The 26,226-nt window shown below is 40.6% G+C and overlaps 1 protein-coding gene across 2 annotated transcripts in view; it reads left to right on the forward strand.

The window, feature by feature from the left end:
- The first annotated feature begins 10,087 nt into the window (after positions 1–10,087).
- Positions 10,088–26,226, forward strand: part of LOC142402502 (protein jagged-2-like) — a 60,322-nt gene continuing 44,183 nt past the window's right edge. For both annotated transcript variants that reach the window (XM_075488033.1, XM_075488034.1), the window contains exons 1-2: positions 10,088–10,403; positions 11,427–11,750. In XM_075488033.1, the coding sequence (XP_075344148.1) occupies positions 10,335–10,403; positions 11,427–11,750 (393 nt within the window). In that variant the 5' untranslated portion in view covers positions 10,088–10,334. The remainder of the gene's footprint in view (positions 10,404–11,426; positions 11,751–26,226) is intronic.

Below are 26,226 nucleotides of genomic sequence, written 5' to 3' on the forward strand. Positions count from 1 at the left end.
GTTTCTCTCTTGCATGTGTTTTGGAGTTTGCAGCAGATCTCGCTGTGTTGAGCTCACCAGACAGTGAACAGTTAGCACCATTTAGTGGACTAAAGCAGCAATGGATTTTATTTTGGTGCATAATACAGAGTTTATTTTTTTATGTGTATGTGACCAAAATATCGATATTTGGTGTCTCTGAATCGATACAATATCGCCACACGAAATATCGCGATATGTCACTGTAGCCATATTTTCCCCCACCCCAAGCCCTAGCTGTTGTCTCCAACACATTAATTTTCCATACCTGCCCCATCCAATTAAGTTTTTCTGGGTGGTAGCTGGAGCCTATCCCGGTTACCATTGGGTGAGATTCAAATTACACCCTGGAGAGGTCACCAGCCAATCACAAAGACAATCACTGACTCCATTGGGCAATTTAGAATAATCAGTTGACCTAACACGGAATGCCCAAAAGGAACGCACACATTCACAGGGAGAAGATACAAGTTCCACTCAGAATTACCCCAGCTGAGATTCGAGAACCTGGAACCTGAGGCAAAAGTGCTAACCTCCACAACACCTCACTCCTAAACATTGGAAACAATCGATTCCAATCAATGTATAAGTTTTGAAAGAAGCCCATTTTTGTCTCGTCAGTTTTTAAGGATTTAAGGACTCTTCGGTTTCATCCTGTTGCCCAAATACCTTCAGTTAGGTTTATTTCCAGTTAAATTATTATTGTTTTGTTTGATATTTCAGATATCTTTTGAGATATAAGATTTATTTCATGATATGGGCAAACATGTGATTCCAAATCCTGTTTTAATATGTTTTCCTTTTACATCAAGACTGTCTGCAAAAACATTTTATCATATTTACGTGGAATGATTAACCTGCCTTTCCACGACACAACTTGCTTCGCTAAGCCTTTATTGTTAACATGGATTCAACTAGATGAGATTTTGTCAATAATGTGAGATAAAACAATTCCATGAAAAACAGACAAAAAGGTTTTGGCACAGACTCAGTGGTGAGACCGACGTTGGAGCAGAATCTGGCAAAGTTCTCTGTGGGTGCAGGTTCAAAAGAAACTTATCTCGGTTTCTGCAACACTCAATCATGTTCTACCTCAAGTTTTAATTACAAACAATTCCACATGAAGAAATAAGGAGTAATTGGCCATCAAAAATCAGCGAATCCCTTTACACGCAAGCATATGCTTTATATTGCATATATTCGCTGGCAAAGCTGACTCAAAAATTCTACAGTAGCCATGACAGTCATAAAATTAGCAGATTGTTGACTGCAGTAAAGATTACAGTCATTACAGTAAAATGAATTTAATCAAGGGGTGCGATTAAAGTGTAGGAATGTGTATCAGAGGAACTACCACAGAGACACACCTTAACGTCTGAATTAATGCAACCAAAACATGTAGGAATATGGAGGATATGTTCGAAAAGTTGGACCTTGTCAATAGAGTATACAAAAAAAAACTCTCAATAGATAAATCAGAATGTTTCAGAGCAAATTCAGGCTTTTCTAATGTCATATTAGTCAATGCTTTACCTTTTTTGACATAATAAAATAATCATTGCTAATACTACATAATAACATTTTATTTTCTTCGAGAGAAGCTTTTGTGTATTAAATGACGTAGTCCTGTGCTTGTAAGCATCAGCATCATATCTGCTGTATGCTGTAGGACATATCAGATGTGTATAGACTTCAGCAGGGCTCTTGTTTAGTCTTTGTTCCGTGTTAGAGGCCCCAGCAGTGCGAGATGGGTATTTATCTGCTTTTGAATTTCTTAGTCCTTCAAATATTTGTCTACTGAAGATGAAAACATTTTTTTTAGACTGTTCTGGAATCACCAGTCACATGTGCACGTACAGTACAGTAGTTTTTCTCTTTTTGTTTTTACTACTACTTTGGAGGTCTATCTTGATGTTATGCAACACTAGAAGAATGATCTCGCTCCTGTGCAATAAAGCAGGCTGTCTGACCTTGTTAATGCACCAAGTGACTTTGAATGAGATAACACATTTTCTGTCAGTATTCTCCATTTCATGGAAAGCTCATTCTTAACATTCTTAAAGGAATAGTTCGCCTCTTTTGACATGAAGCTGTATGACATCCCATATTAGCAATATCATTTATGAACATTGACTCACCCCCCGCTGCGTCCTGTGAGCCGAGTTCAATCCGAGTTTTGGCGTTGACGAAGGTAGTCCGGCTAGTTGGCTGGGGCTAAAAAAATAAAGCGTCTTGCTTCTCAAAACAATATGCGTTCAAAAGAGTAATACATTTCCATCACAAAATCGTTCTCCAGGAAAAAGTCAGACCTCACATCGCTTGGCGCTATTTTTACCTCCCTTGATATCAATGCGTCCAATGTAAACTGTGCAGACCGAAGAGCAGACCGAGCAGTCCCTGCTTCCGAGCAGTAAACATCGTAACAGGTGCGGCTATCGCTAGGTGGCTGGACGCATTGATATCAAGGGAGGCAAAAATAGCGCCAAGCGATGTGAGGTCTGACTTTTTCCTGGAGAACAATTTTGTGATACTAATGTATTACTCTTTTGAACGCATATTGTTTTGAGAAGCAAGACGCTTTATTTTTTTAGCCCCAGCCAACTAGCCGGACTACCTTCGTCAACGCCAAAACTCGGATTGAACTCGGCTCACAGGACGCAGCGGGGGGTGAGTCAATGTTCATAAATGATATTGCTAATATGGGAAGTCATACAGCTTCATGTCAAAAGAGGCGAACTATCCCTTTAAGCTTTGTTGAAATTGATGGCTATATTTTAAACATGTTTTACCTCGATCTTCGTTTTAGACCACAGCTGAGATACAATAGATACAATATAATGCTCTTGGATTGCCAGTCCCTCCGTCCAAAAAACATTGACTTGGACTCCCCCCAATTCAATTGGATAATAAACACTCGTGTTCTTAGGAAGGCTTTTATTGTGAAAGATGTACATCCATCCTGTTCATGAATGGTTTAAATCTAAGGAATCAAAAGGCTGCTTTGACAAATGCTTACGACAACATGATTAAAACAGCATAGTTATTAAAAGTGCTACTGACTAATATTTTTTGTCTTTGGTATGCACATTGTAATGGCAGGTATCCCTCCCCCCCCCTTCTTTCTCTCTCCCTGTCCTGTATAACATCCCAGTTGGTGTTGACAACACAAGCGCTTCTTTTATTAAAAAGATAAATAAATAAAGAATTTAAACAAACTTCACTGCAAAATGGTACGAATTGAGCAGCGTTGCCATTTTCTGGTGAGACAGCCAGGATGCCGAATCCATGAGCTTCTCCTAAACCAAACCAACACATATTGATAGCAAATAACATGTTAACTGTATGCTGGCTCATTCCCCAGCACACTAAGTTGCTGTTAGTGTACATGTTGTGAAAAAAAGAAACTGAATGAAAATGGCAGAGTCACACAGAGAAGCCTACCTCACATTGTACTCATACAAATCTGAAGATTGGTCACTGAACCGTCTTATCCTCAGTGTTAAAATTTGACCAGTAGGATAACACAGCTAATTAAACTTACAACTTCCTCAGTTTGTCTCAACAGCATTCACATCCTCCCTATCTTTTCTGATAAGAGATGTTGTAAATAGATGAACACAAAACATTTGTGTCTGTGTGCAGGCATGTGAATGAGTCATGTGTACATAAGTGGAGGCAAATGATAAAATGTGTGTGTGTGTGTTTGCACCTGCCTCCCTGGGAGGAAACACCTGCTGCAGAGTGTCATAGGCCACCTGTCGGACTCCATTCTGCAGCTGACTGACCAGTCTTCAGAACTGATATACTGTCTGCACAAGATCAAGCTGGAGCAGGAAGGTCTGTGGGAGAAGAAACAGCTGTCTTGTTAGAGTCTCCCACAGCTGACCATCTGAGACAATGTAGATTTACCCTGCTGGCCCAACTGAAAACCAATTGATCAGACATGGACGTAACAGGAAATCTCCTCTGTATAGTGGAAGTAACAGATTTAACAGTTTTCACACATGTGGGAAGACATGAGATTGTTAAATGCAACGTGGAAATCATCAGTAACATGATAATATTACCCAAAATATCCTGAAAAACATAGCAAAGAGTTTAACAGGAAAAATGACAACAGACAATTAACAAAACATTGCCGATTAAACCCTCTGAACATATTCCATTTTAGGTCAGGCTAGTAACAGGCTACAGGAATAGAAATATTGGTCTGTCTTTGATCTTTCTTGATTATTTCTACATAAAGCACCAGTGAGGGCATTGTTGAAACAGGTTAATCTGAGTACGTAAAGTTCTATGCATCCAATGAGTACACAATGATAATCTCATCCCGTATATGCATATACATAGGTTTATAATTTTTGCTTTATGGAGGATGGCAGCTTTCACTGTCACCAAGTAAGCTCAGTGATAAAAGCACATAGTAATGAGTCTCTACAATTTGTAAATATTATAAACCACTCCAGCAGCAAATCATTTAAAATTATTATTATTATTTTTTTTTTTTAAACAATCAGTACCAAATTAACTTAAACAAACTCTCTGGATCTGTGTGTTTAGTAGGGGAGTATCAATTAAACTATTGGATTTAATAATAAGAATATTTCTTTAACAAATATATTTATTTTCCAGTGTAAATGAAAACAAGTTATTTTCTAAAAATCTGACGTTGGTTAGCTTCCATCAATTGATTTTTTTTCTAAAGACCAGGGAATCATGATTTTTTTATTTAAATTTTTTTCCAGGGGCAGGCTCACCAGTGAAGGTGGAAGTACTGGTGAGCCGAACCTCCTCTTTGAGCACCCCTCCTCTGCATCTGACTCTCACGGCTATTCTAAGATTCCAACAGCCATCTTTGTCTAGATGCGCCTTTATTAACTCAGCTACCGAGGCAAATTTAATTGATCGAGGTTTTGTGACCAAATGAGGTATTCCTACAGTTAAACTACCTGAACTTAGGTCTATTAGAGCACTTGATGGCAGAGCCCTTGCATAGGTTACTGAGGCTGCTGTGCCTCTAGATCTGTTTCTGGTAATCATGTTGAAGGTATTTCCTTTCTGGGATTTCCTTGGTTGTTGTTCCACAACCCACAAATTGATTGGCAGAACCGGTGAATTATGGGCTGGAGCCTCTCATGTTCCTCAGGTTGTCGCCGTTCTGCTGGCCCTTCTGTCAGGAACAAGACTCCAGCTTCTGACCATCTTCTCTACCCCTGGGAGCTAGCTTTTTCATTGTGGATTAGAAGGATGGTTTTCTCCATCCCTGCACTAACTACCATGGAGCCAACATTACGGTAAAAAACAAGTACCTCCTTCAGTTACTTAGCTCTGCATTTGAGGCTCTCATTGGGGCCCAGATCTTCACCAAGCTGGGCCTCAGGAATGCCTATTATCTCATCCGTATTTGTAAAGGAGATAAGTGGAAGACAGCATTTAACAGTCCCCTCAGCCATTTTGAATATTTAGTCATACCCTTTGGTTTGACTAACGCCCCTGCTGCCTTTCAGGCTCTTATTAACGATGTCTTGAGGGATTTGGTAAATCATTTTGTTTGTTTGTATTTGGATGATACTCTTATCTTTTCCCGGGACCCAAAAAATGACCAGACTCGCATACTTAGAGTAGTACAGAGGTTGCTGAAGAACAGATTGTTCAATAAGGCTGAAAAGTGCGAGTTTTATGTTGGCACAGTGAGCTTTCTAGGATTCATAATCCAGAAGGGAAATTTAAGGGCAGACCCTAACAAAGTCCAGCAGAGTGGCCAGTTCCAGGAAATAAAAAAACAGTTACAGAGATTCTTGGGTTTTGCTAACTTCTACACGAGGTTCATAAAGAACATAAAGAACTGTAGTACCATGGTTCAAAGGCTGTTGTAACCGCTGGCGTTACCACTGAGTAAACGGCAACAGACAATCTGACACTGGAGGGATGACAAGAGGAGGCTTAAATACAGAGAGAGGCAGGTGAGTAGCATGAGAGGGATTACAAGGCACAGGTGGACATGATTAGGATCAAGGCAGCTGGAACAGGAATCAGATATTCCATGGCACACCCAGCCGGATGCAGCTAAACAGTTCATCGTTGATGTGGATGTGATGCGGACGTTGGCGTGGGGGCTGTCCTGCTGCAGCGGTCTGAGGATGACCTGACAATCCTCCCTCTTTCCTGCATAGTGGCTGCCCTCACTTGGGACATTGAGCAGAAGGTTAGATTTGGAACAGCGCAATGATCCAGATTCGGGCACCGTCCCTCCTAATCGTATCTTTAGCCGCAATCGGGGTAGGAACCTTTGGCAGTTCCTATAACCTTTTAAGGAACCTTTTTGTTTTGTTTTGTTGTTGAATGTGGCGCTAAAGTAACACGTCACTGTCACAGACTGTTAAGTCGCACTGGTCCCGACTCATGTGCGAATGCAAACTGAAACAGTTCCCCTGGGGAAGGACAGTTATCAGAACGAAATTCGAGGAGGACCGTTCTTAGAACGGCTCTGTCCGAATGCAGCTTTTGTCCCTGCAGCTGTCAGATCTCAAGTGCTACAATGGGGCCACTCATCCCGTTTAACATGTAAACCCAGAATATTCGTGCTTTAACTTTTCTGTAGAGAACCTTCTGGTGGCCTACAGTGAATGCTGACACCTGTGCCTTCGTCCTTGCCTGCCCTGAATGTAATCGGGGTAAAGCTTCTCATCAGCCCCACCGCTGGAAAGCTCCAGCCTTTGTCTGTTCCACATTGCCCTTGGTCCCATATTGCCATATAGTTTGTGACCGGATTTCGTTTTCTCAAGGTAATTCAGTTATTCTAACTATAGTAGACTGATTTTCTAAAGGTTTGGTAAAGCCCTGGAAGTCTCTCTTCTGGTTTCCATTCTCAAACTAAAATACAGACTGAACATCTCTACCGAGAATTAGAAACTATGTTACATTGTGTGGCTGGACATAACCAGACTATTTGGTGTAACTCTGTCATGGATTAAGTATGCCCACAACTCACTGGTTTGCTTTGCCACAGGAAACCTCCCTATGCGTGCCCCTTGGGCTACCAACCTTCCCTCTTCCCCTCTATGGAGCATGATCTGGCACTCCCGTTAGTCCAATGCCACCTTGCTTGCTGTGGGAAAGTGTGGAGAGAGACCCATGCTGTGCTCCTTTGAACAGTGGAGAGAAACCGTATATTAGCTGACCAACACTGGTTGATTTTGATCACTGTTTTTGATTAATGCTTGTATTTAGTTGCTTCCTGTTTTTCCTGATGGGTGTGGTGGCTGCTGGTGACTATTGCTCATTCTACTCACCTGTGGAGGTGCCTGGCATTTAAGCTCCAGTCCACTCATTGCAAGATTGTTAGTAATAGTCAGGGGTACAAGAACCCATCCAACTATTTTGTCAAAGCTTATGGTTCCCAAGTTGAAATCGTTTGAGCTTACTACGTTTATGTTTTTGCCCTGTCTAGCTAGATGCCTAACAGGGATCACTGTCATGGACCAAAGGAGTTTCTGAGTTTCCTCTTTGTCTCACAGAATCATCTTTACCACTGCCACTCAAGTAACTCACCAGCAAGGATGCCCCAAAATCCCATTTTACTCCGGTCTGGTCAGTACAAACCCTTTCACATCTCTGGATCTTTGAAGCTGCTGGATACTCACCTGTTTTGTCTCCTCACAGAACCGGTTTGGAAAATGATTTTGGATGTCTCTGAGTTTGCCATTAAGCAAATACTTCAGTATTTATTTTGGGCTTTTGTTTTAAAAATAAACTTACTTACCGTTAACCTGCTTGCCTCCACTCTTTACTGGGTCTGGCCTGTAAGAAAGGGTACATATCTTAATAGCGTCTTATCACAGGTTCTTAAGTATGGACAATACCATCGTCATTGTCAACCTCACTGTAGCTTTGAAAATATTTTGCAATAGACTGTAATTCCCATTAATCCACCAGTTTGTGGCTTGAGAAAGTCATCACTGTCTTTATCTTGTGTTACTGTATTATTCTTGCCTGTGCTAGCTTTTTTTTTTAATCCAGGGTTTCACCATTATGTTTTTTTTATTTTATTTTTTTTAACCTTTTTTTTAGATCTGTTGTGCTGTTGCTTCTGGATTTATTCATTACTCAACAGGCATTTATCTAATGTTTATATTACTTCTATTGTTTATCACTGCAGTACAGCCCAACAGTATCTCATGTCAGCTGAGGACAAAACTAACATTAGAAAGGTAGGTAGATTTGCATGCAGTTCAGTCGAACTAGATATAGCTCATCTTAACCGGGGAATTGGACTACTCTCCTTTTTTTGCTGCTTACATTTGTAGGGGGATCTCTGGCGTACAAATGTAAGCAGTTGAATGTTTTCTACCTCTGAATAATCTTTCTCATTGTATAATGATGGATGCCAAACTGTTTGAAAATGGCCTTATAACTCTTCTGGGGTTGGTGGGCAGCAACAATTGCTTCTCTAAGATCATTGCTGATGTCTTTCCTCCTTGGCATTGTGTTGACGCACACCTGAATGCTCCAGACCAGCAAACTGCCAAAACTTTGGCTTCTATAGAGGTGTGAGCACACCTGCTGATGATCGAGTTTATAAGCAGCAGTTGGCTGCAACTTAATTCCTATGCAAAGAGTAAAGGTGTACTTAGTTTGTTTGTTTTTTTCACACAGCTTCTGCATTTTGGCTTAGTTTTGGTTAAATAGATAATTAATAGATAATTAACCTAATTCTGAGAACTGTTTTACTTATTATACACATTGGAAGCTGCAAGAGCACAGAATAACCCACACTAAAACTGAAGAAAAAGTCACAAAGTGATGGGTTATAGAAGCATCCATGCAAAAAAACGGAAAAACATTTTATTATGCTAAACGTACAGTCTGCATGTTGATTGGCTGCTCTGGGTTGCACTTTCAAGGTTGGCACTCTTTTTCACACAGCTTCAAACTGACAGCTCTCTATAAATAGCAAACATATAGTAAATGACAGCTGAATGTTTCAGACAGTGAAACTGCATGCTCAACAATAATAAAAACAGAGGGGAACTTGGAGAGCACAGACCTCTTTCTTTACCATCTTGAATTTGTTACAAAAAATTATTAAGTTACCTTTTCATTCAAGCTCTCCCCACAATATAATTGTTTCTTCCTTCAATTGCTCAAACATAATGCAGTTGCTTACAGTGCATTTCCTGTCGAATAAAAGTGAAATAAGCCTGTAAGAATTGACATGTTGTGTTGTCACGTGAAATAAAACAGATAAACATTTTCTCCCATTGTGCTGTTTTTTCCTGTAATTTGTCTCCCACGATCATTTCTGAAATTGTAGAGACCAATTTCTCGTTCAGTTTCCTGAATATTTGTGGATCGCTAACACACTGATATAAATTAAACATCAGTGAAAGTAAAGTACAGGAGGATATATGTCCTCTGGGGGGGCAATATAAAAAAAGAGGACATTTTGCACCGACAGTAAATTATTACATTTTTTATTCCACATATTGCCCACCCGATTCTTATAGCTCTCACATCACTGTCTTGGTTGCTGTTGGGCTGTCAGTAGAGGGCGCTAACAGCCCTGTTTCCACTGCCTGCAGGTCAGTGAGGAGCAGCTTAGGGGTACCTCACTAAAGACATCAGATCAACTCTGCATGTGCACAGTGATTATTTATGGTTATAATTTTCAGACTGGACGCTTCTTGTTGCTGTTTTAATATGATTAATTTGAACTGAAGCTGTGCACTAATCTTGCCATTGGCACTCTGTTTGATTTGGGCTCAGTGGCACAAAAGCAATTTTGTTTCCAAACAGTAAACAACAATTTTAGTAAAATGTATATTGACGCCGAATCGTAAAAAATGTACATGTACAAACTCATATGGGAGAAAACTTCAATAATGAATTCATCAGCAGTCCTCTCATCATTCATGCTCCCGCCCCAACTTACGATTGGTTCCGATATTTAATTGTTCCATCTGAACGGCCTGTGATTGGCCCGCTGAGATGTCGATCACGGCGAGCGCCCGGCTCCATACTTTGGGCTGCAGAAACTCACCGCTGATCCTCTCCCCTGCTGCTTAGAGCGTCGAGTGGCGACGGGTAGTGGACTTTGCGCGTTTTCTTGTGCGTCCGTGGACCAAACAGTAGCATCAACGGTGCGCCTTTCCTCCTCCAGACCCGCAGGCATCCCGGGGAGCAGCCGTGAATGCCTCGGACAACAGGAGGAGGAGGATATAGCTTTTCTCTCCCTCTTTACTCTTTATTTTGACGGACTGAGGCATATATATATTGAGCTTTTCCCTCATGATAACCAACACTGAGCGGCCAGCGACATGTGGACTAATCCGGGGAAAGTGCATCGCTTCTTGCTAGTGTGTCTTCTCCTCACGTTGTGGGCCGAGGTGAGAACTTTATGTGATTTCGTCTTGGAGGCAGATTATATTTTTTGGGCGCTGGTTTAATTTATCAGTCGACCAAAAGTGTCATTTTTTTTTTTTTTTTTTTTTTGCAGGGGGTTAAATTCCAGCCTTAATTAAATTACGTGCCCACAACTGAATCATGTGATCTGGAATTTCTAAATTTGCGCTTCCTTCAGGGGAACAATTAGTTTAGCAGTTTCCACATTTCAAAATCGTCTACAGTGATATGAGCTGCAAGTCGTGCATGTGAAATAAGACAGTTGCTTTGGAGCAATATGAAACTTTTTTTTTCCTTACAAAGTCCCAGTTGCAGAATATTGTGAGATGCCAAAATGACCACTCATGTGACGCTGAAAGATTCGGTGAAAAAGCTCCACACGTTTGCACCTTCATGCGCAACAAGAAATAAATCTCACCTATAACAAGCCAGACATCCAGCAGTTTTTAATATTGTTCTTTTATTGTTTTTTTTTCTGACATGTTTTCAGTTCTTTTGAGGAAATAAAAAAAATATTTTAACTTAAACTCAGACTGGCTTGCAACGTTGATATCTTTCTAGTGTACAGCTGCAAGCTGAACTGCAGAGTGAGCTAAATTGGAGTACTTGGTCTCGTTATTCATCCCTGAAGTTCAGCGGTGCCAAAATGTACAGTAGTGAGGGAGAGCGGGATGACTTTCTGATGCAGAAAAAACAAAAGAAACAGTATCAGAAACATACAAATAATATTTATATATGTAAGAATATGTCATATATGTAATAGGACGATATACTTTTTTCTAAGTGCGATACACTTGCTATTTTAGAAAGTCTTGGTTGATAAAGTGACATTTCTTATTAAGTCGGTATTAGTTGGCCAATTTTACAACTCTCTGTGAAATACTTTAAAATGAATAAAGTCACTGTGGCGCGAAGGAAAAGTAAGCGTTCTGAATGGACTTTGCAGACCTTTAGCTTTGTAGTGTTCCCACTTCACCTCACATCTGAGCGTTCTCTGTGCTCCTCAGGTGTCTCAGTCCACGGGTTACTTTGAGCTGCAGTTGATTTCGGTGGAGAACCCCAGAGGTCAGCTCCTGAGCGGCGACTGCTGTGACTCAGAGAAGAGCGCGGCGGACGGCCACTGCGGCGCGGATGAGTGCGACACCTACTTCAAAGTGTGTTTAAAGGAATATCAAACGGAGGTCACGACCAGCGGAACGTGCACCTACGGCTCGGAAACTACTAAGGTTATCGGTGGGAATAATTTTCAGTTCAGGGCCGGCCAGAAGTCCGGCCAGAACCGGAACAACGACGCAGGGAAGATCGTTATTCCTTTCCAGTTCGCATGGCCGGTAAGTGATCGTGGCAGTGAACATCCAAGTTTATGTACAAATTGTGAAAATGTTGTGATTACTTGTTTGTAAAACACTGGATCTTTAAAAATGATGATATTTGCCGTTGTTCGTTTTCAGAATTCAGGACCAATTATGTTATTTTATAAGTTCTTGAAATAGTGTGAGAATGACCCCTCAATTACGGCCCATTTAACATAATTTCATGTTGGTAATGGTTTCAGAATTACAAATGGAAGATTTGTTTATAATGCAGCCGTACATGTTGTAATGTTGCAAGCGTTGGCACAGTTTCCTATAAGAACACGTTTATTGGTCTAAGCATTTTCTCGCAGCTCCTTTTCCGCCTCCACGTGCTAGTTTGGCTAATTTTGTTGTCTCAGCATAATCAGTTAGCTACCGAAGGATATCACATTCTGCCGTGGGAGCTTTTGAGTGAACATCCGTGTGTTTCTGATGAAGCCAAAGACCAAAGACTTTTACGCACGGGAGCGGCGCAGTTGTGTCTTGGTTTGATGAGTTACCAAACAATCCGCTGTTTGTGTGTCGTCTGTGTTTGAAGTAAGAGGAAGGGGGTGTTGTGCTGGTGTTTGGTTGAGGGAAAGAAAGATTCTCAAGCAGTGCTGATTAAGAAGTGGCAGGTAACTTATTATCTCATCCAAACGCAGCAAGGAGCCAAACAAGACCTTCTCCTGCTCCTGTGGAAAGTCAGTGTGGGAAGCTGGATCAGTGCTGTCAGTCAGAGCTGTATGAAAGTGCTGTTCACAACAACAGATCTTTATCAGGGATGTTTCAGAGTGACTGCTAAAGAGGGAAACATCATAAGTTTGATTCCCCAAACAGCTGATTGAACTGTCGAAATGATCCTCAGTCACTGCCAGCTAAACAAGAGAGGATTACCCAGATGATGAAAATAGCCAGAAGCACAGTCATTAGTTGTAGAATATGAGTGTGTGCTAAAGTGTTCAGTCTGTCCATCAATCAGACAACAGAAAACAGATTGATAATGCTTTAATAACTTTTTGTTTAAGCCATGCACTCCACTGCATGCTGAAATGTCTCCAGGAATTTTTAGCCGTCTTTCAAGACGCTGAACAATAGTCAAAAATGACTTTTGGTTTTTGTAGATTTACTGTATTTTTAGAAATTTTGGTTTTCTTTTGTTCAGATTAAAAAAAAACAATGGAAACATATGGCCTTGAACAAGGTAATGTCTGATGCAGTGTTATTTGACAGTTATTGTAATGAAATATGCAACAACATTGTTGGAATTAGTTTTGTGAAAACAAAATATTAAATCGTTTGAAGAAAATCATTAATAAAAGTTATTGAAAATTTGTTGAAATAACCGTGGATCATTGCAAAGCACAGAGACCCCTTCCATGTGTTCATGTCAGTATGTACATATCGGGGGCATTGTGTGCTCGGCTGGTTACATGACCTCCCCATTCATCACTCCCCATGGTCAGCTGTCAGCAAAGGGGAAGATGGAAGTAGTAAGTTGGGGCCCTGTGGGCAGATATGGTTACCACTAAGTTGTATCTGACACAGGCGGTGGATATCAGTGTCACCAACTACTCAAGCAAGTGAAGATCCCCGGTCAATCTGGACCGGGGATGCCTTTACCTCGCAGCCTCTCAGGTTCACGCTCTGTCCGTTCTTGGGTCATTGTCTCGCTCGGCGTGTGTGGGGTCAGTATTTTCCACTATCTGCCCTGAAGGTGGTGTAGTATGTGTTAGGGTGGGGTGGGTGCATTAAGAAAGGAGAGTATCAGTGCTCAGCAGCTCCTTCTGGTGAGGCTCTCAAGACTTGAGGCAGTTAAGGAATTTTAAAGAATATAATTGAAATTGCTGTTTTTCTCCAGATTTCATGATAAGCTTGTACTATTGGCTTGAGCAGGTTGCTCACTGTTGGCTGAGCTGCAGCACTGTGTTGGGGACTTCTTATGTTAAAATGGACTTTAATCAAATCTTTACTTCTGATCTGGATTGTAGAGCTATCGATAAAGGATGTAAAAAAAGCTCATGTGATGATGATGAAGTCCCATTCAAAAAGAATGTGCAGCTTTATGAACTCCTTTCCGAGTAGCGGCACACGCACAGGACAGCGAGTTTTGATAAAAAAAAGATATTAGCTTGGTCTAATCACTCTAAAAGAGTAGGATTTATTCTCCAACCATGTTGACTTTAAAAAAAATGTAAATTCATCTGCAGTTGTCACATATGAAAAATTCAAGTGTAAATTGATTTTGAAGGCAAGTTTAAAACCTTTACAAATGAAAGTCAGGTTTGTAATGTTTATCTGCTATTTATTTTATCACACTGGATGGTTGGAAATTATGGAAATGACAACCCGCATACATTCATTGCCTTCTTCATTTTAGCATTGCATACACTAAACACTGAAATATGTTGAGTATAGCCATGCCTAATTTCTTTTCATCGTGCCAGAAAAACAAAAAAATATGTGCAGCGATTTATTGAAACATGTATATGAAGCGAAAACAGTTTGTACAAGTCTTTAAGCTTGAAAGGCAATATTTGTGAAGAGCCCCTGAATTCTTCAACACAGCCTGAACCCTCTTAGAGAAGCTTTCTGTCATTTCTTTAAGTAGTCTTCAGGAATAGTTCTCCAGGCTTCTTGAAGGACATCCCAAAGCTCTTCTTTAGGTGTTGGCTGCCTTTTGTTCTGTTCTCTGAGAAAACGATCCCACACTGCTTCAATATTGTTGAAGTCCGGGCTCTGGGGAGGATTCATCCCTCCATAAGACCTGTTGCCACTGATTTTCAGTCCAGTTTTTGAGCCATTTGGCATACCTGAGCCTTTTTTTCCTGTTTCCCTTCCTTAGGAATGGCTTCTTGACAGCCACGCATAGAGACCAATTCTGTTGAGGCTTTGGCAAACAGTAGATGGATCAACAGAAGGGGCCAGATGCATCTCTTAGGTCCTGTGTCAGATCCTTTCTTTATTTGGTTCTATTTTATGAAGGATATCAGTTTTAGATTCTGTTCATCTGCTGTAGATAGATTTTTAGACCTCCTTCAGTTGGGACAATTTTTTTTACGATTTGAAAAACCAAGCTACGTTCACACATAGGTTCATATGTTTGGTCTAGCGAATGACCCAAGGGAAGTCAGGAGGACGTCTTCTCTCTTCGCAACGATAAGGTGCAGGGCAGGGAGTGTACCTACCTAGGCTAAGGGAAAGCAAAAGGAACATCAGCCCTCCAAACCTGTGGATACCCAAACTGGGCCTTCTGTCAAATCAGCAAAGACAAATGGACCAAACCACACTGGTAGAGAAGCTAAGAACAGGTGCCAACATACTGTAATTTCATGTTGCAGGAGTCTCAGAGAAACTTAGAAGGATCTTCTCCAAACATGACATTCCAGTGCACTTCAAACACCCTCAGACAGAGACTAGTTCACCCAAAGGACAAAACACCCAAACAAAAAGTGAGTGGTGTCATGTATTCAGTGCAGTGCAGTGTAGCATGCGGACCTCTATATAGGAGAGACCAAACAACAGCTCCACATGCTCATGGCACAACATAGGAGAGCCATCTCTTCAGGTCAAGACTCGGCAGTGCACCTACATCTCAAGGAAAAGGGACACTCTTTTAAGGATACTAATGTACACATGCTGGACAGAGAAGACAGATGGTTTGAGAGAGGAGTCAAGGAAGCCATCTATATTAAACTGGAAAAAAACATCTTTGAACAGAGGAGGTGGTCTCAGGTATCACCTTCCCAGCATCTACAATGCAGCATTGTCTCTCCTCCCCGGTCCGTTTCACAATCATTCACACCTTGGATCCTGTGAGCAAAACTCGCCCTTTCAGGCAGGTAGACAATTCAGAGGCGAAAATGACTCTAACGAGATGCACATTGCTTTGGGGGTTCAGTGACACATGTGACTGTGACGACCCTGTCTGCTTATAAGCTGATACTCCCCACCATCTAGTTCAGAAGAACTGAAGAAACCTCCTCAAAGAAGTCCAGATGCCCTTATTCAAGCTCTTATGATTACCACGACCTGGTAATCTCCATCAACGATAAGGTGCAGTCACTTTGTAAAAATGGCCTGTGTTCGTGTTAACCTTTTCAAACTTCTCTTAAACTGTAGCACTATGAACCACTGACTCTGAACGATGCTTTAATTTATTTCTTCCACGATTACTTTTCTTTTGATTATTTGTTTATAACATTGCTCTCATATCAACCAAATTTCTGCCTCAATGTAAGTTTATCCTTACATGGCATACCTGAAATTCTTTCGACTTAAATGGTAGCCCACTAGCATGACTTTATTCTTTAATTATGAAGATGATAAGGGTGTTGGCGTTATTAATGCATTAGACAGAGGTTAACCTCTCAATCTCTTTTATTTTGCTCTGGCATCCCGTAATCCAACAATCAGTTTCTAACAGACGGTGTTTTGTACAAGGCGGTGGTCTGTAGCCTCTGGTGCTGCTATAGTGGACTCCATTGGTTGGCTTCAGTATCTGGGCCAGTGGTCCTGACATGAATTCGCTCCAAAAAAGCACATTGTTCTGCCTTCTCTTCATCTTCTTCACTAATCATTTCCCCTTCACGTTAGCCCCTCTGGCTGTTTGGGTCTGCAGTGGCATGTTTTTTTTTTTTCATGAAAAACAAATGGGGGATGGATTGGGTGATAAAAGGAGGGAAGGAGTGATGATGGGTCCGAGAGAGGAAGAGGGAGAAAGTAGCCCCCCTTTAAAAATAAACCCTCTACCCAGTTTCCCTCTGAGGTCACGAGGGAGGCATATTTTTAGGATGGAGACTTTTAAGATGATGCCTTTTTTTTTCTTTACAGTTATGGCTGGAACAAAAACAAGCATTTCCTTCTCTTCTTCCTCTGCTTCTCCCCTCACCCAAACCTCCCCCAGCCAACCATCTCCTTCTCCCTCTCTCCTTATGGGGTATTTTTAGAGCTGCTGTCCTCCCCTCACCCCTCTGTGAGTAAATCAAGGATCAAGAGTGCATACTCCTTCAGTTTCATAGCCCACTTTTTTCCCTGTCTGCCCCCTCTCTTGCCAGAATTTCTTCCTCAGCCTGGCAGATATGCGGGGACAGAGGTGGAACAGCTGTTCTCTAGAAACCTCCTGCTCCTCCTCCTAGAATAAACATTTTTGTGAAATACTATCACGAAAACAGGCCATGATTACAGCACACTGAGCATAAGATCAGCTATCTCAGAGGAGTATCAGTGAGCAATCACAAAGTGCAATGTTGGATGACAGCAAGTCACTGTATTCCTTGGTAGACCTTTGTTGCCGTCACCACCGGCAGTCGGCTCGGTTGGCTCATTTGCAGAGTGCATACTTGGCGTCGTCTCCTGCCCCACCATCGGGAGCTCTTTGCACTTTGGTGAGGCTTTTTTGGTTGATTAGTTAGGATAGGACACTCACCTGGATGGACGTGTAGGGTTACTGTGGTTGGTGTGTTAGGAAAGCTCAGTGAGAGATCATGTGGTATTCAGACAAAGACTAAAATGTCATATTTTGTGTACATTTACCCACACGTTTTTTGACTGCTGTTAGTGTTCTAGAGATGAGACGGATACCTACCCTACCAAATGACATTTAGACATGGCTAGCACATTCTCAGAATTTTATAGACTTGCTCCTAAAGTGTTAGTTATTCCGTCCCCCCATCCCCCCAGGACAACAGTTTCCTGGACTGTACAAGTGCTGGAGAAGTGGCAAATACCAACTTTTTAAGAAGAAAGATAACCATTGTTGTGGTTTATTTATTTATGGTTTAACCATTTAGTACATAACCAGTCATATTTTTTCATTATTTTTATTACAGTCACAGTGGTTATTTTTAAGATACTCAAATTATTCTTTAACTAGGCTAAGAATGTGTCAAATTTATAGCTTCTCAACAATGATTTTTGCTTCTTTTTACAAATGTACTTTTTTCTGTAATTCTTTTTTGCTCCAAATAAATGATATTAGGAAGAAGTTGTCATTGCTCGAATTGCATCTCTAAAGTAAATCTAAAATAATTATGTCATACTTGAGTTTTGTTTTTTAAAATGGGATATGACAGTGAGTTAAGAGAGAAATTGAGACTAAGATGCAGGTTTGGAAACATATCAAACAACATAGCCTATTTATTGTGCAGCGGGCTGAATATTGTTTGACCCAGATAGTTGAAAAAAAGATTACAAGGTTGCAAGAAAACAAGATTTCAGAACTTTAGTAGTTTGGTCTCTTTAACCAGATTGATTTCATATATGTTTGCTCTGTGTGTCTGTAATAAGCCAAAAAGCCTCCAAGATGACCACGTCTAGGTTTTGTTTCAAGGTGTAACCTTGGTTAGCTTGGCGGCCAAAGACAGTGCGCTCATCTTTCCCACGCTGGTTCCAGGTCAGATGACCTGGTTCTGGTCCAAGGCGTGTAAATGTGTGTTTAGCTGATCTGCCTGGCCAGCAGATTGATTATTGATGCTTCAGGTGAGATTTAGTTTTATGTGTAACAAGTGTGTCCATAAGGACAGCTTTGTGTGCTGGCATTAATTGCACCTTTAGGAGATAAACATATGTAAATATGTCACACCACCACATTCAGAGCAACAAACACATCAAAGCTTGCTGCTGTTCCACTCTAGATTGATGTCAAGCTTCTTGAAGTAGATACAATAAACTTAACATTGATTTATCATGTTAATACAGCATCTTGTCATTGTGAAAAGCTTCAAGCAACGAAAATCTGTCACTATTACAACAACTGATAAGTTGTTTTTAACAACTTTATCCAATTATTCTTCCTCACATTCACACTGTGACAATAGAGACATGTTCAACTTGATATCTGATGAAACTTCACAACAATCACACATAACATGGAGGCTTAACATTGTGGGATTTATTTCTCTGGTGTCCACTGATATTGTAATAATGTGGTGTCAAACATTAGTATTGTTGCCATAGATACCAGTAGATCATTATACACTGAGCACTGATTCAGAACGGGAGTGAAAACTGTTCCCAATGTCATCAAAGAAAATACATGGCCTACAACTATGCCAAGGAGCTCTATAAAAGGGACAGTACTTTCATAGAGCTTTCATTGTTTTCTCTGTTTCAGGAAGCTTTGCAGTGCTGCTTCCCAATTCACCCTTTGTGATGAAGTAGAGTAGAAACTAGCATAAAAGAAAAATATTTAAGTAAACAGATGGTATCTTAAAATGTCTTTTTCTTTGTGACAACCCATCACTGTGAGTGTGATGTAAGCCTGTCACTTTTTTGTATTCCCTCAATTTGTAATGTGTGTGATAAGTTAATGCAGAGGTCATTAAATGCATGTATCGGGTTCTAGTCATATTCTACAAGCTAAAAGAGTTCAACTGGACCTGAAGGTGGAGTGGTTGTAAATCAGGATTGGAAATGGAATAAACAGATCGTAGATGAATAGAGTTGAATGCAGTTATTGATCCCCTTTGTTCACAAAGTAAGAGAGTGTATTCACTAACTTTGAAGTTTTTTTTGTTTTGTTTTTTTCTGCTACAGTTTTTTTTTAAATGTGCTGTTTACTTTCAGCCTGATGGGTTTCTTTGCAATTTTTCTTCTCACATGGAGGAGGAGCTGGACATTCTAACATAAATGTCATACTTGTTGTGGAGATATAAACCAAACCAAAAGAGTAAATGCTCCAGAGTTCTTGTGACCACACCCTGACTCATCACTTGTCTTCCCCAAAGTAAGTTTTAGAAATCAAACAGGGAAAAAGTAAATAGTATTATTACTATGTCCTCTTGCATGCTGCTGCAACATGAACGTCATTGGATTGGGTGAAGGTTCAGCAGGGTTTCTCAACTCATGTGGGACAAAAATCTCTAGCAGTAATCTCTGTTACCCAACCTCCCCCTGATGGAGGAACCCCTGTAACACACTTTCACACTTGTGAACGCATATTGTGTCTAAAAGTTTGTCTACCGTGCTCTTTTGGTATGTTGTGAAGAAAAGTGAAAGTGGCGGGCTGCTTTGTTCCAGTTAGGTCAGTTTTAAGGATGTTTCTGGTTTGCTACTTGAATCTTTTGTAACATCTGTCAGTTCTGAGAACAGCCATCCATTTTCTATACCCACTTAATCCAACTCAGAGTTGTGGGGGCACTGGAGCCTGTCCCAGCTGTCATTGGGTGAGAGGTGGGATACACCCTGTTCAGGTCGGTAGTCCATCACAGGGCCCGGAGAGAGAACACATGGGGAGGCTCCACACAGAAAGGTCCCAGCCAGGATTCGAACCAGGAACCCTCTTGCTGTGAGGTGACGGTGTTACGGTGCGACAGACTATAAGCGTGTAACAAGTTCGCTTGTAAATTGTATTGAACAGAGTTGAGGCTATCCATGAAAACAACACTTGACAAAATAACATCTTCTTGAGTTCCAATTGTTCTGCACCTTTAACCACTACTTTTCTGTAATTTTGCATTCAACAACATAGAATATACATTTTATAGAGTTTTTTAGTTTAAGTTTTGATAACAAGCAAAGCTTATGATGCGTTCTGCCCCTCACTCATATGTATGTATATATATATGTATATGTAAAAAATATATGATAAGAGGGTTTTCCCACAGTAAGGTTTTCACTTTCCCTGTGGCACCGTGGAAATGAGGCTGCCTTAAACCTTTTGTCACTGCACCTTTCAGTGTCAATAATGAATTTATACCTGAGCTTTTGTGCCCAGATATTGAGTTATTTAAGATAAGTGGAGGAGGGGGAAACTTGCACAGAGACATGGAAAAAGAAGAGGGCACCTACACTTGTATTTGAGAGCATTTACATAAAGCCTCTCCTGGGCTGCTGTTTGGAGTGGAACATGCTGAATTTGGTATTCATGTCCGCTTTAGATGTTGGCTTCTCCCTCAACAGAGCTGTGAATTATAGCTGCATCCTGTTGTGGTGAGAGGAGAAGAACTGAAAGAAAAAAAAGAACACCGTTATTGAATCACTGAGCTCCATCATGGAGGCTATTTTTTTCTTCTCCCATCTGGGTTCAGAGAGTCTTCCATCCAAAATGTATTGATTTCTGAAAGTTAAATGTTAAATGTTTTGATGTTGGCGTAATATACACATCTGTTTAAACTGTTTTCGAAATTTTCAATGTTTAGTTGAAGTTTCTTTAGTTGAAGCTGTTTTAGCTGCTATCCCAAAGGCTTTCTCAGTCCAGACTGTTCCCATTCGTCCTTCCACAATGGTGGAATGAACTACCAAAGCTGTGAGAATCGTCGTGTCCCTCTCAATCTTAGCGAATCTTTTGAAGACTCATCTCCTTGAGAAACACTTCTATACCCTAACTCGTACTTACTTTGCACTTCATGCTTTTTCCAGAGTACTGACACTTGAATGATGTTCCCAATTTACAAGTGGCTTTGGATAAAAGTAAAAAATGCTAAATGACTGAATGTAAAAATGGGTTAGAACATGTCCCAAACTAAGATGTCAGAAAGGTTTCTAAGTGCCGGTATCATCAGGCCAAGGCCACCAGGCCAGACAATAGGGGTGGGTATTGGCAAAGAAGTCACGATTCGATTCGAATCACGATTCACATGCCACGATGCGATACTATCACGATGCATCACGATACTTGAATTATTGCGATGCATTGCGATATTTTCACTGAACATACTTAAAAAAAAAATACAGCCATTACCAGTGGCTGACTGGCTGTGTATGATCTGGATAGTGTCTTCAATTGATACATAACTCAAAGCAAATCAATTCACAACTGTATTTATTGAAACAACTTTTGGAGGTATTGCCATTAAAACAAATATTACTGGACACAAATATTACTATTACTGGACACACTCATCACAAAAAGTGCATAGGATTTATAAAACTTAAAATAACAAAATAGGGATGATCAGTACAGACAAAAAAAGTGCATAGGCTTTATAAAACTATAAAAAAATTAAATAAATATTGCAAACATTCCTTGCAGCGAAATGCATCAATTGCATGTGTCCTATCATTAAAGGCATAAAAAGCCCCCCAAAATAAATAAATAAATAAATAATCAATACTTGGTGTCAAGAATGGATGCAGTAGATCGCGAAAATTAGAATCGCGATGTATCGTCATGACGATTATTTTGCACACCCCTACTAGACAAGTTAGCTGCAGAAGTGAGTGATGTCTACCTAACTGGTATGCACAAAAGAAAAGAAAATGATGACAGTTCATAGCTAAGAAGAGAAAAGCTGTGATCTTATATATCTGAACTGTACATGGTGATGCAGGGTACTTCTTTGCCTAGTGGGAATGTTAATGCACTGTTAGAATTTAAAAGAAATATTTCTGAGCTATGTGCAGAATCATAAAATGATGTCTTCTGTGCAACCTTGCAGTTGATGACGGATTTGGGAACTCATCTTTGCTTCTGCACAAACTACAGCTTAGAAATATTGGAGTAAGTGGTCATGCTTTTGTGCAAAGTTCAGCTTTTTTCACCACCTTGTGCAGCAGTTGGCCACTGAAAACAGCATGCTGCCTCTGACATCACGGGCACAATAAATCTACCCACTTACACATCATCATTTCAGATCCTCTGTGAAATTTCAGTCTGGCTCAATCCTGAAACTGGTTGGTTGTGAAAAACCTAGTGGAGCCTCAGTGAGTCACTGTGGACTTTTACGGTCATAAGTGGCCTGAATTTGGCTCTCCCTCTCTGCTCATCTCTCTGTTCACAGCCTGTTATCGAATCAGTAGCTTTAGCCAAGTACTTGATCTGGTCATAGACACACACTTGGCTATACATGCACACACAACTTAAATACCACAATGATGTAAATGTTGTGCCCCAATTCAGTGTCGGTCTAATAGTTTTGTTTTTCCTTCTACTTCCTGACAGACTTGTGATTTTTCCTCTTTAAAACTCTTTGCTCTTTTCTTTACTGTAAGATGGATTTCAGGATTTAATGCAAATTCCCATTATATACCTCCAAGGAGACAGACATAAAAAAAATGTATGTGAAGAAACGAGCGATAAGCGATTGTGGTTCTACTACAAGATGAAGTAGTAAATCAGGAGAAGCCTTTAGCTGTTGGCAGATGGTTGTGATAATGTCATATACTTAATTCGAGACGCTGTGTGAATATAGGTTAAACGAGTGCAGACACATTATCAGTGGCAACATCTGATTACAGAGGATTTGGTTAGTTGGTAATAAAAGACATATTGTTATCAGACTATATGTATGTGCTGGAACTTTTTGGTCATGCCCTTTGGCTTTGTTTGAGGTCTTCTGGAACAAACCAAAATTGTTGGGTCTGAAATGCAATGCGAATTCCCCTTGTAGAAGAAAATATCTTACTGCATTGGACTGAAAATATCATTTATTTTTTCCAGTTACATCACTGGAGTCAGGAGTCTAACTAATAGATTAAAGACAGTGTTTTCTCCCTCATGCATGCATGCCATGGATTCACTATGAAAGACCAATTCACAGAATTCCTTTCAGTCGCTCGAGGAGCCAGCATGACCTGGAGCGACAGAAATAGCTTTTCACGCGTTTGGTGTGGGAAAAGTGAATTGGGTCATTTCACAACTCTCCAGCTCAGTATAAAGACCTGATTAGATTAGCTTTGATTAGATTTGCTGGCTGAACGAGGCCTCCTCGGGGAGGATTGGTGCAGTGAAGTGTCCTTAGAGAAGAGATGGTGGTAAGTGGAGGGGTGGTGGGCTTATTCTGTTAATAATGTGCTAAATTAACCATCCAAGCTCCTCTCTGCCGAGAGCAACATGTTTTATTCATGTCAATAGACTAACAGGTGTAACTTGACAGGTGTTGCAGCTGTTTTTTTTCTTCTGATCACATCTCCATCCTCCATGCTGTTGTGAGTTTTCAATTAAAGCAACATTCCTCTTAATTTCAGTCCGCCTTTGTGCATAAAACCCATCTTTTGATTTAAGAAGTGCACACATCCTCTGTGGCTTCACTTATTGGTTTGTGAACTCCTGTTTTGAAGCCCTTCATACCCTTCGCCATATGGTCCTTCTTTTAAAGCCAGAAGTGAGGATATTTGGATAAGTGGCTGAATTTCAATGTTTAATGTAATTATTTTCAGAAGGACACTGATCGGACAGAGTATAAGTAATGACATCGTAATGACTTTTTTTTTACTGCAGTAAAAACCTACTGTTTATTTTCTGCAGCTGATTTTATTTTCTTTGTTCTGACATTAAGACTTTCTTTACTCATGGTGGCTGCTTAATTCCTCAGATTAATTAAGAAACACTAAACATGTTTCAGCCATAGACGTAGATGATGTTTGTGGACTGCTGTTTTGAAGCTACAAATCTGTCATTTGGTCATGGCCATCTTGGGGGTTTGGAGTCAGAGGTAAATATGCAGGAGATCGATCAGACTGAGAACCCTGGGACACTGTACACATCCACTTAGCTGTTACTCGATGCTGCCATGCACTTAATTATGCATATTTTGAAGCATTTATATATAGTATATGGTTGAGCAAGGCTACATAAAAAAAAAAGTTGAACCCAATCTGTTGGGTTTGACCCACAGCGTGTGTTTTAGCATTTCCCTGCTAGCTTGAGCCCCAGAAGTTGCAACTCTATTTCAACAGAACACATCTACCACTCACTTCAGCTTCAAGGTTTCCTGAATTTTATTCATAGTTGATTAAAATCCTAAAATCTGGAACAGTCTTCCAGAAGACGTGAGACAGGCCTCAACTCTGACAACGTTCAAATCCAGGCTGAAAACAGTTCTGTTTAGCTGTGCATGTGACAACCTTTCATAGTTCTTTTAAGCTTTTGCACCAAAAGAACTGCAGTCCTTTGTAGTTCATAGAACTCTTTCTATGGGTTTTTGTTTTTAGGTCCTACCATAGAGTAGGAGCTTTCCTAGCATGAGGGAAACTATCAGTGATGCAGCTATATGTTGACTGATCGTTAGTGTTCCGTGATTGGTTGAACATACGAAACGACTGGAACACGTCATTAAAAAACAAGAAAATTGCAAACTGTGGTAAAAATCTTGGTTAAATAAACAACAGATCTTAACATTATCCTTTTGACACCCAATGAAAACGCGGAGTAACAGACGGACAGTGACGCCTGGGGTTTATTGGGCCTTTATATACTGTACATTTAATCACCTGTCTGTGTCTGTTAATGTTCACATGAACATTTTTACAGATGGGGTAATCCCAAAATTTATGACTGTGGGGATCAAGTGTGGCATCTGTACATGTCACATACCGACATCCACTGTAGTACAAACTGAGCCACATATCTGTTGGTCCATGCTCTGTTAAGTTTTGTAATTTGAACATTTTATATCGTCATTAGCTTGAATCCTATTGATAATTTCAGTTTTTTTTTTAAAGTGCCTTGGTCTAAAACTAAAACAAAGCACACAAGCAAAGACAGAACTCTGTGTTTGGCATTCATGTTTTAAGACTTCTGATTATTTTTTTCCTTAACAGTGAGTCCCCATTTATTTCTCCATCTGATATGAGATTGATCATATCAACACTTATTGTTGTTTAGTTTTTTTGCGCAGTCTTACAACATTACACAATGTGAGTTGGGTATAGGAGCAGAATTTCTATGGGAGAAAGCTTATTAACATGTGTGATAAACTCAAAAAAGAAAATGTATGTTGTAGGGTGTGGAGCAGTTCCAGACCATACAGCGTATTCTCAGTAGAGCTGTGTGTCGCTGCCGGCTGTTCCTGCTGAGTGTAAAGCAGTAATTTATTCATTGAACAGGTGAAGGCAGTGAGGAGTGGGCTGCTTTCTCCTCACCTAATGAAAACTCATATCCCTCTGACTCCTTTAAATTGGTTCAGAGGTGTCAAGTGTCTCCCAGCACGCACTCGCCCCCCCCTCCCTCTCTCCCCTCCCTCCCACCCAGCAAAACCACACACATGCGTGTGCGCAGGAACACGCACGTTTGCATATCCGACTCATAAAGTTGTCTCACTGCAGACCAAAAAGGACTTGACGCTTTGATACTCAAGCTCCTGTCCATCATCGTGCACATAATCACACACTTCAGTCCAGTCACACAGAGTCAAACAAGTATACACAGACCCACAGCAAACACACACACCAGGCTGCTCTGTGACTGTGGGACAGCTGCGGCAGTCTAAGAGCCGGTTTCGGTGACATTTAAGATTGATTACAAAGGGGAAGATTAATTATGATAATGTCCACTTATTTTCACTCTTTTCAGAATTAGGGACGCTTGCTGGGATCATAAATCACTGCACAGTCGCCTCACACTGACAGACAGCAGTCTGAACAGGGGGCTTTGTCATGGGTTCCGATCGGTTGTTTGGCATTATAAGTGATTGAATATGAGTGGTTTTAAGATTTTTTCTCAGTTTTGGTGATTGGGCAAGTTGATGCAAGTCCACCAACCAGCAACAAGTATCAAGAGGTTAATTACTGGCCAGATGTTCATGTCCCGGCT

This window comes from Odontesthes bonariensis, chromosome 17 (assembly GCF_027942865.1).
Source record: "Odontesthes bonariensis isolate fOdoBon6 chromosome 17, fOdoBon6.hap1, whole genome shotgun sequence".
Lineage (NCBI taxonomy): Eukaryota > Metazoa > Chordata > Actinopteri > Atheriniformes > Atherinopsidae > Odontesthes > Odontesthes bonariensis.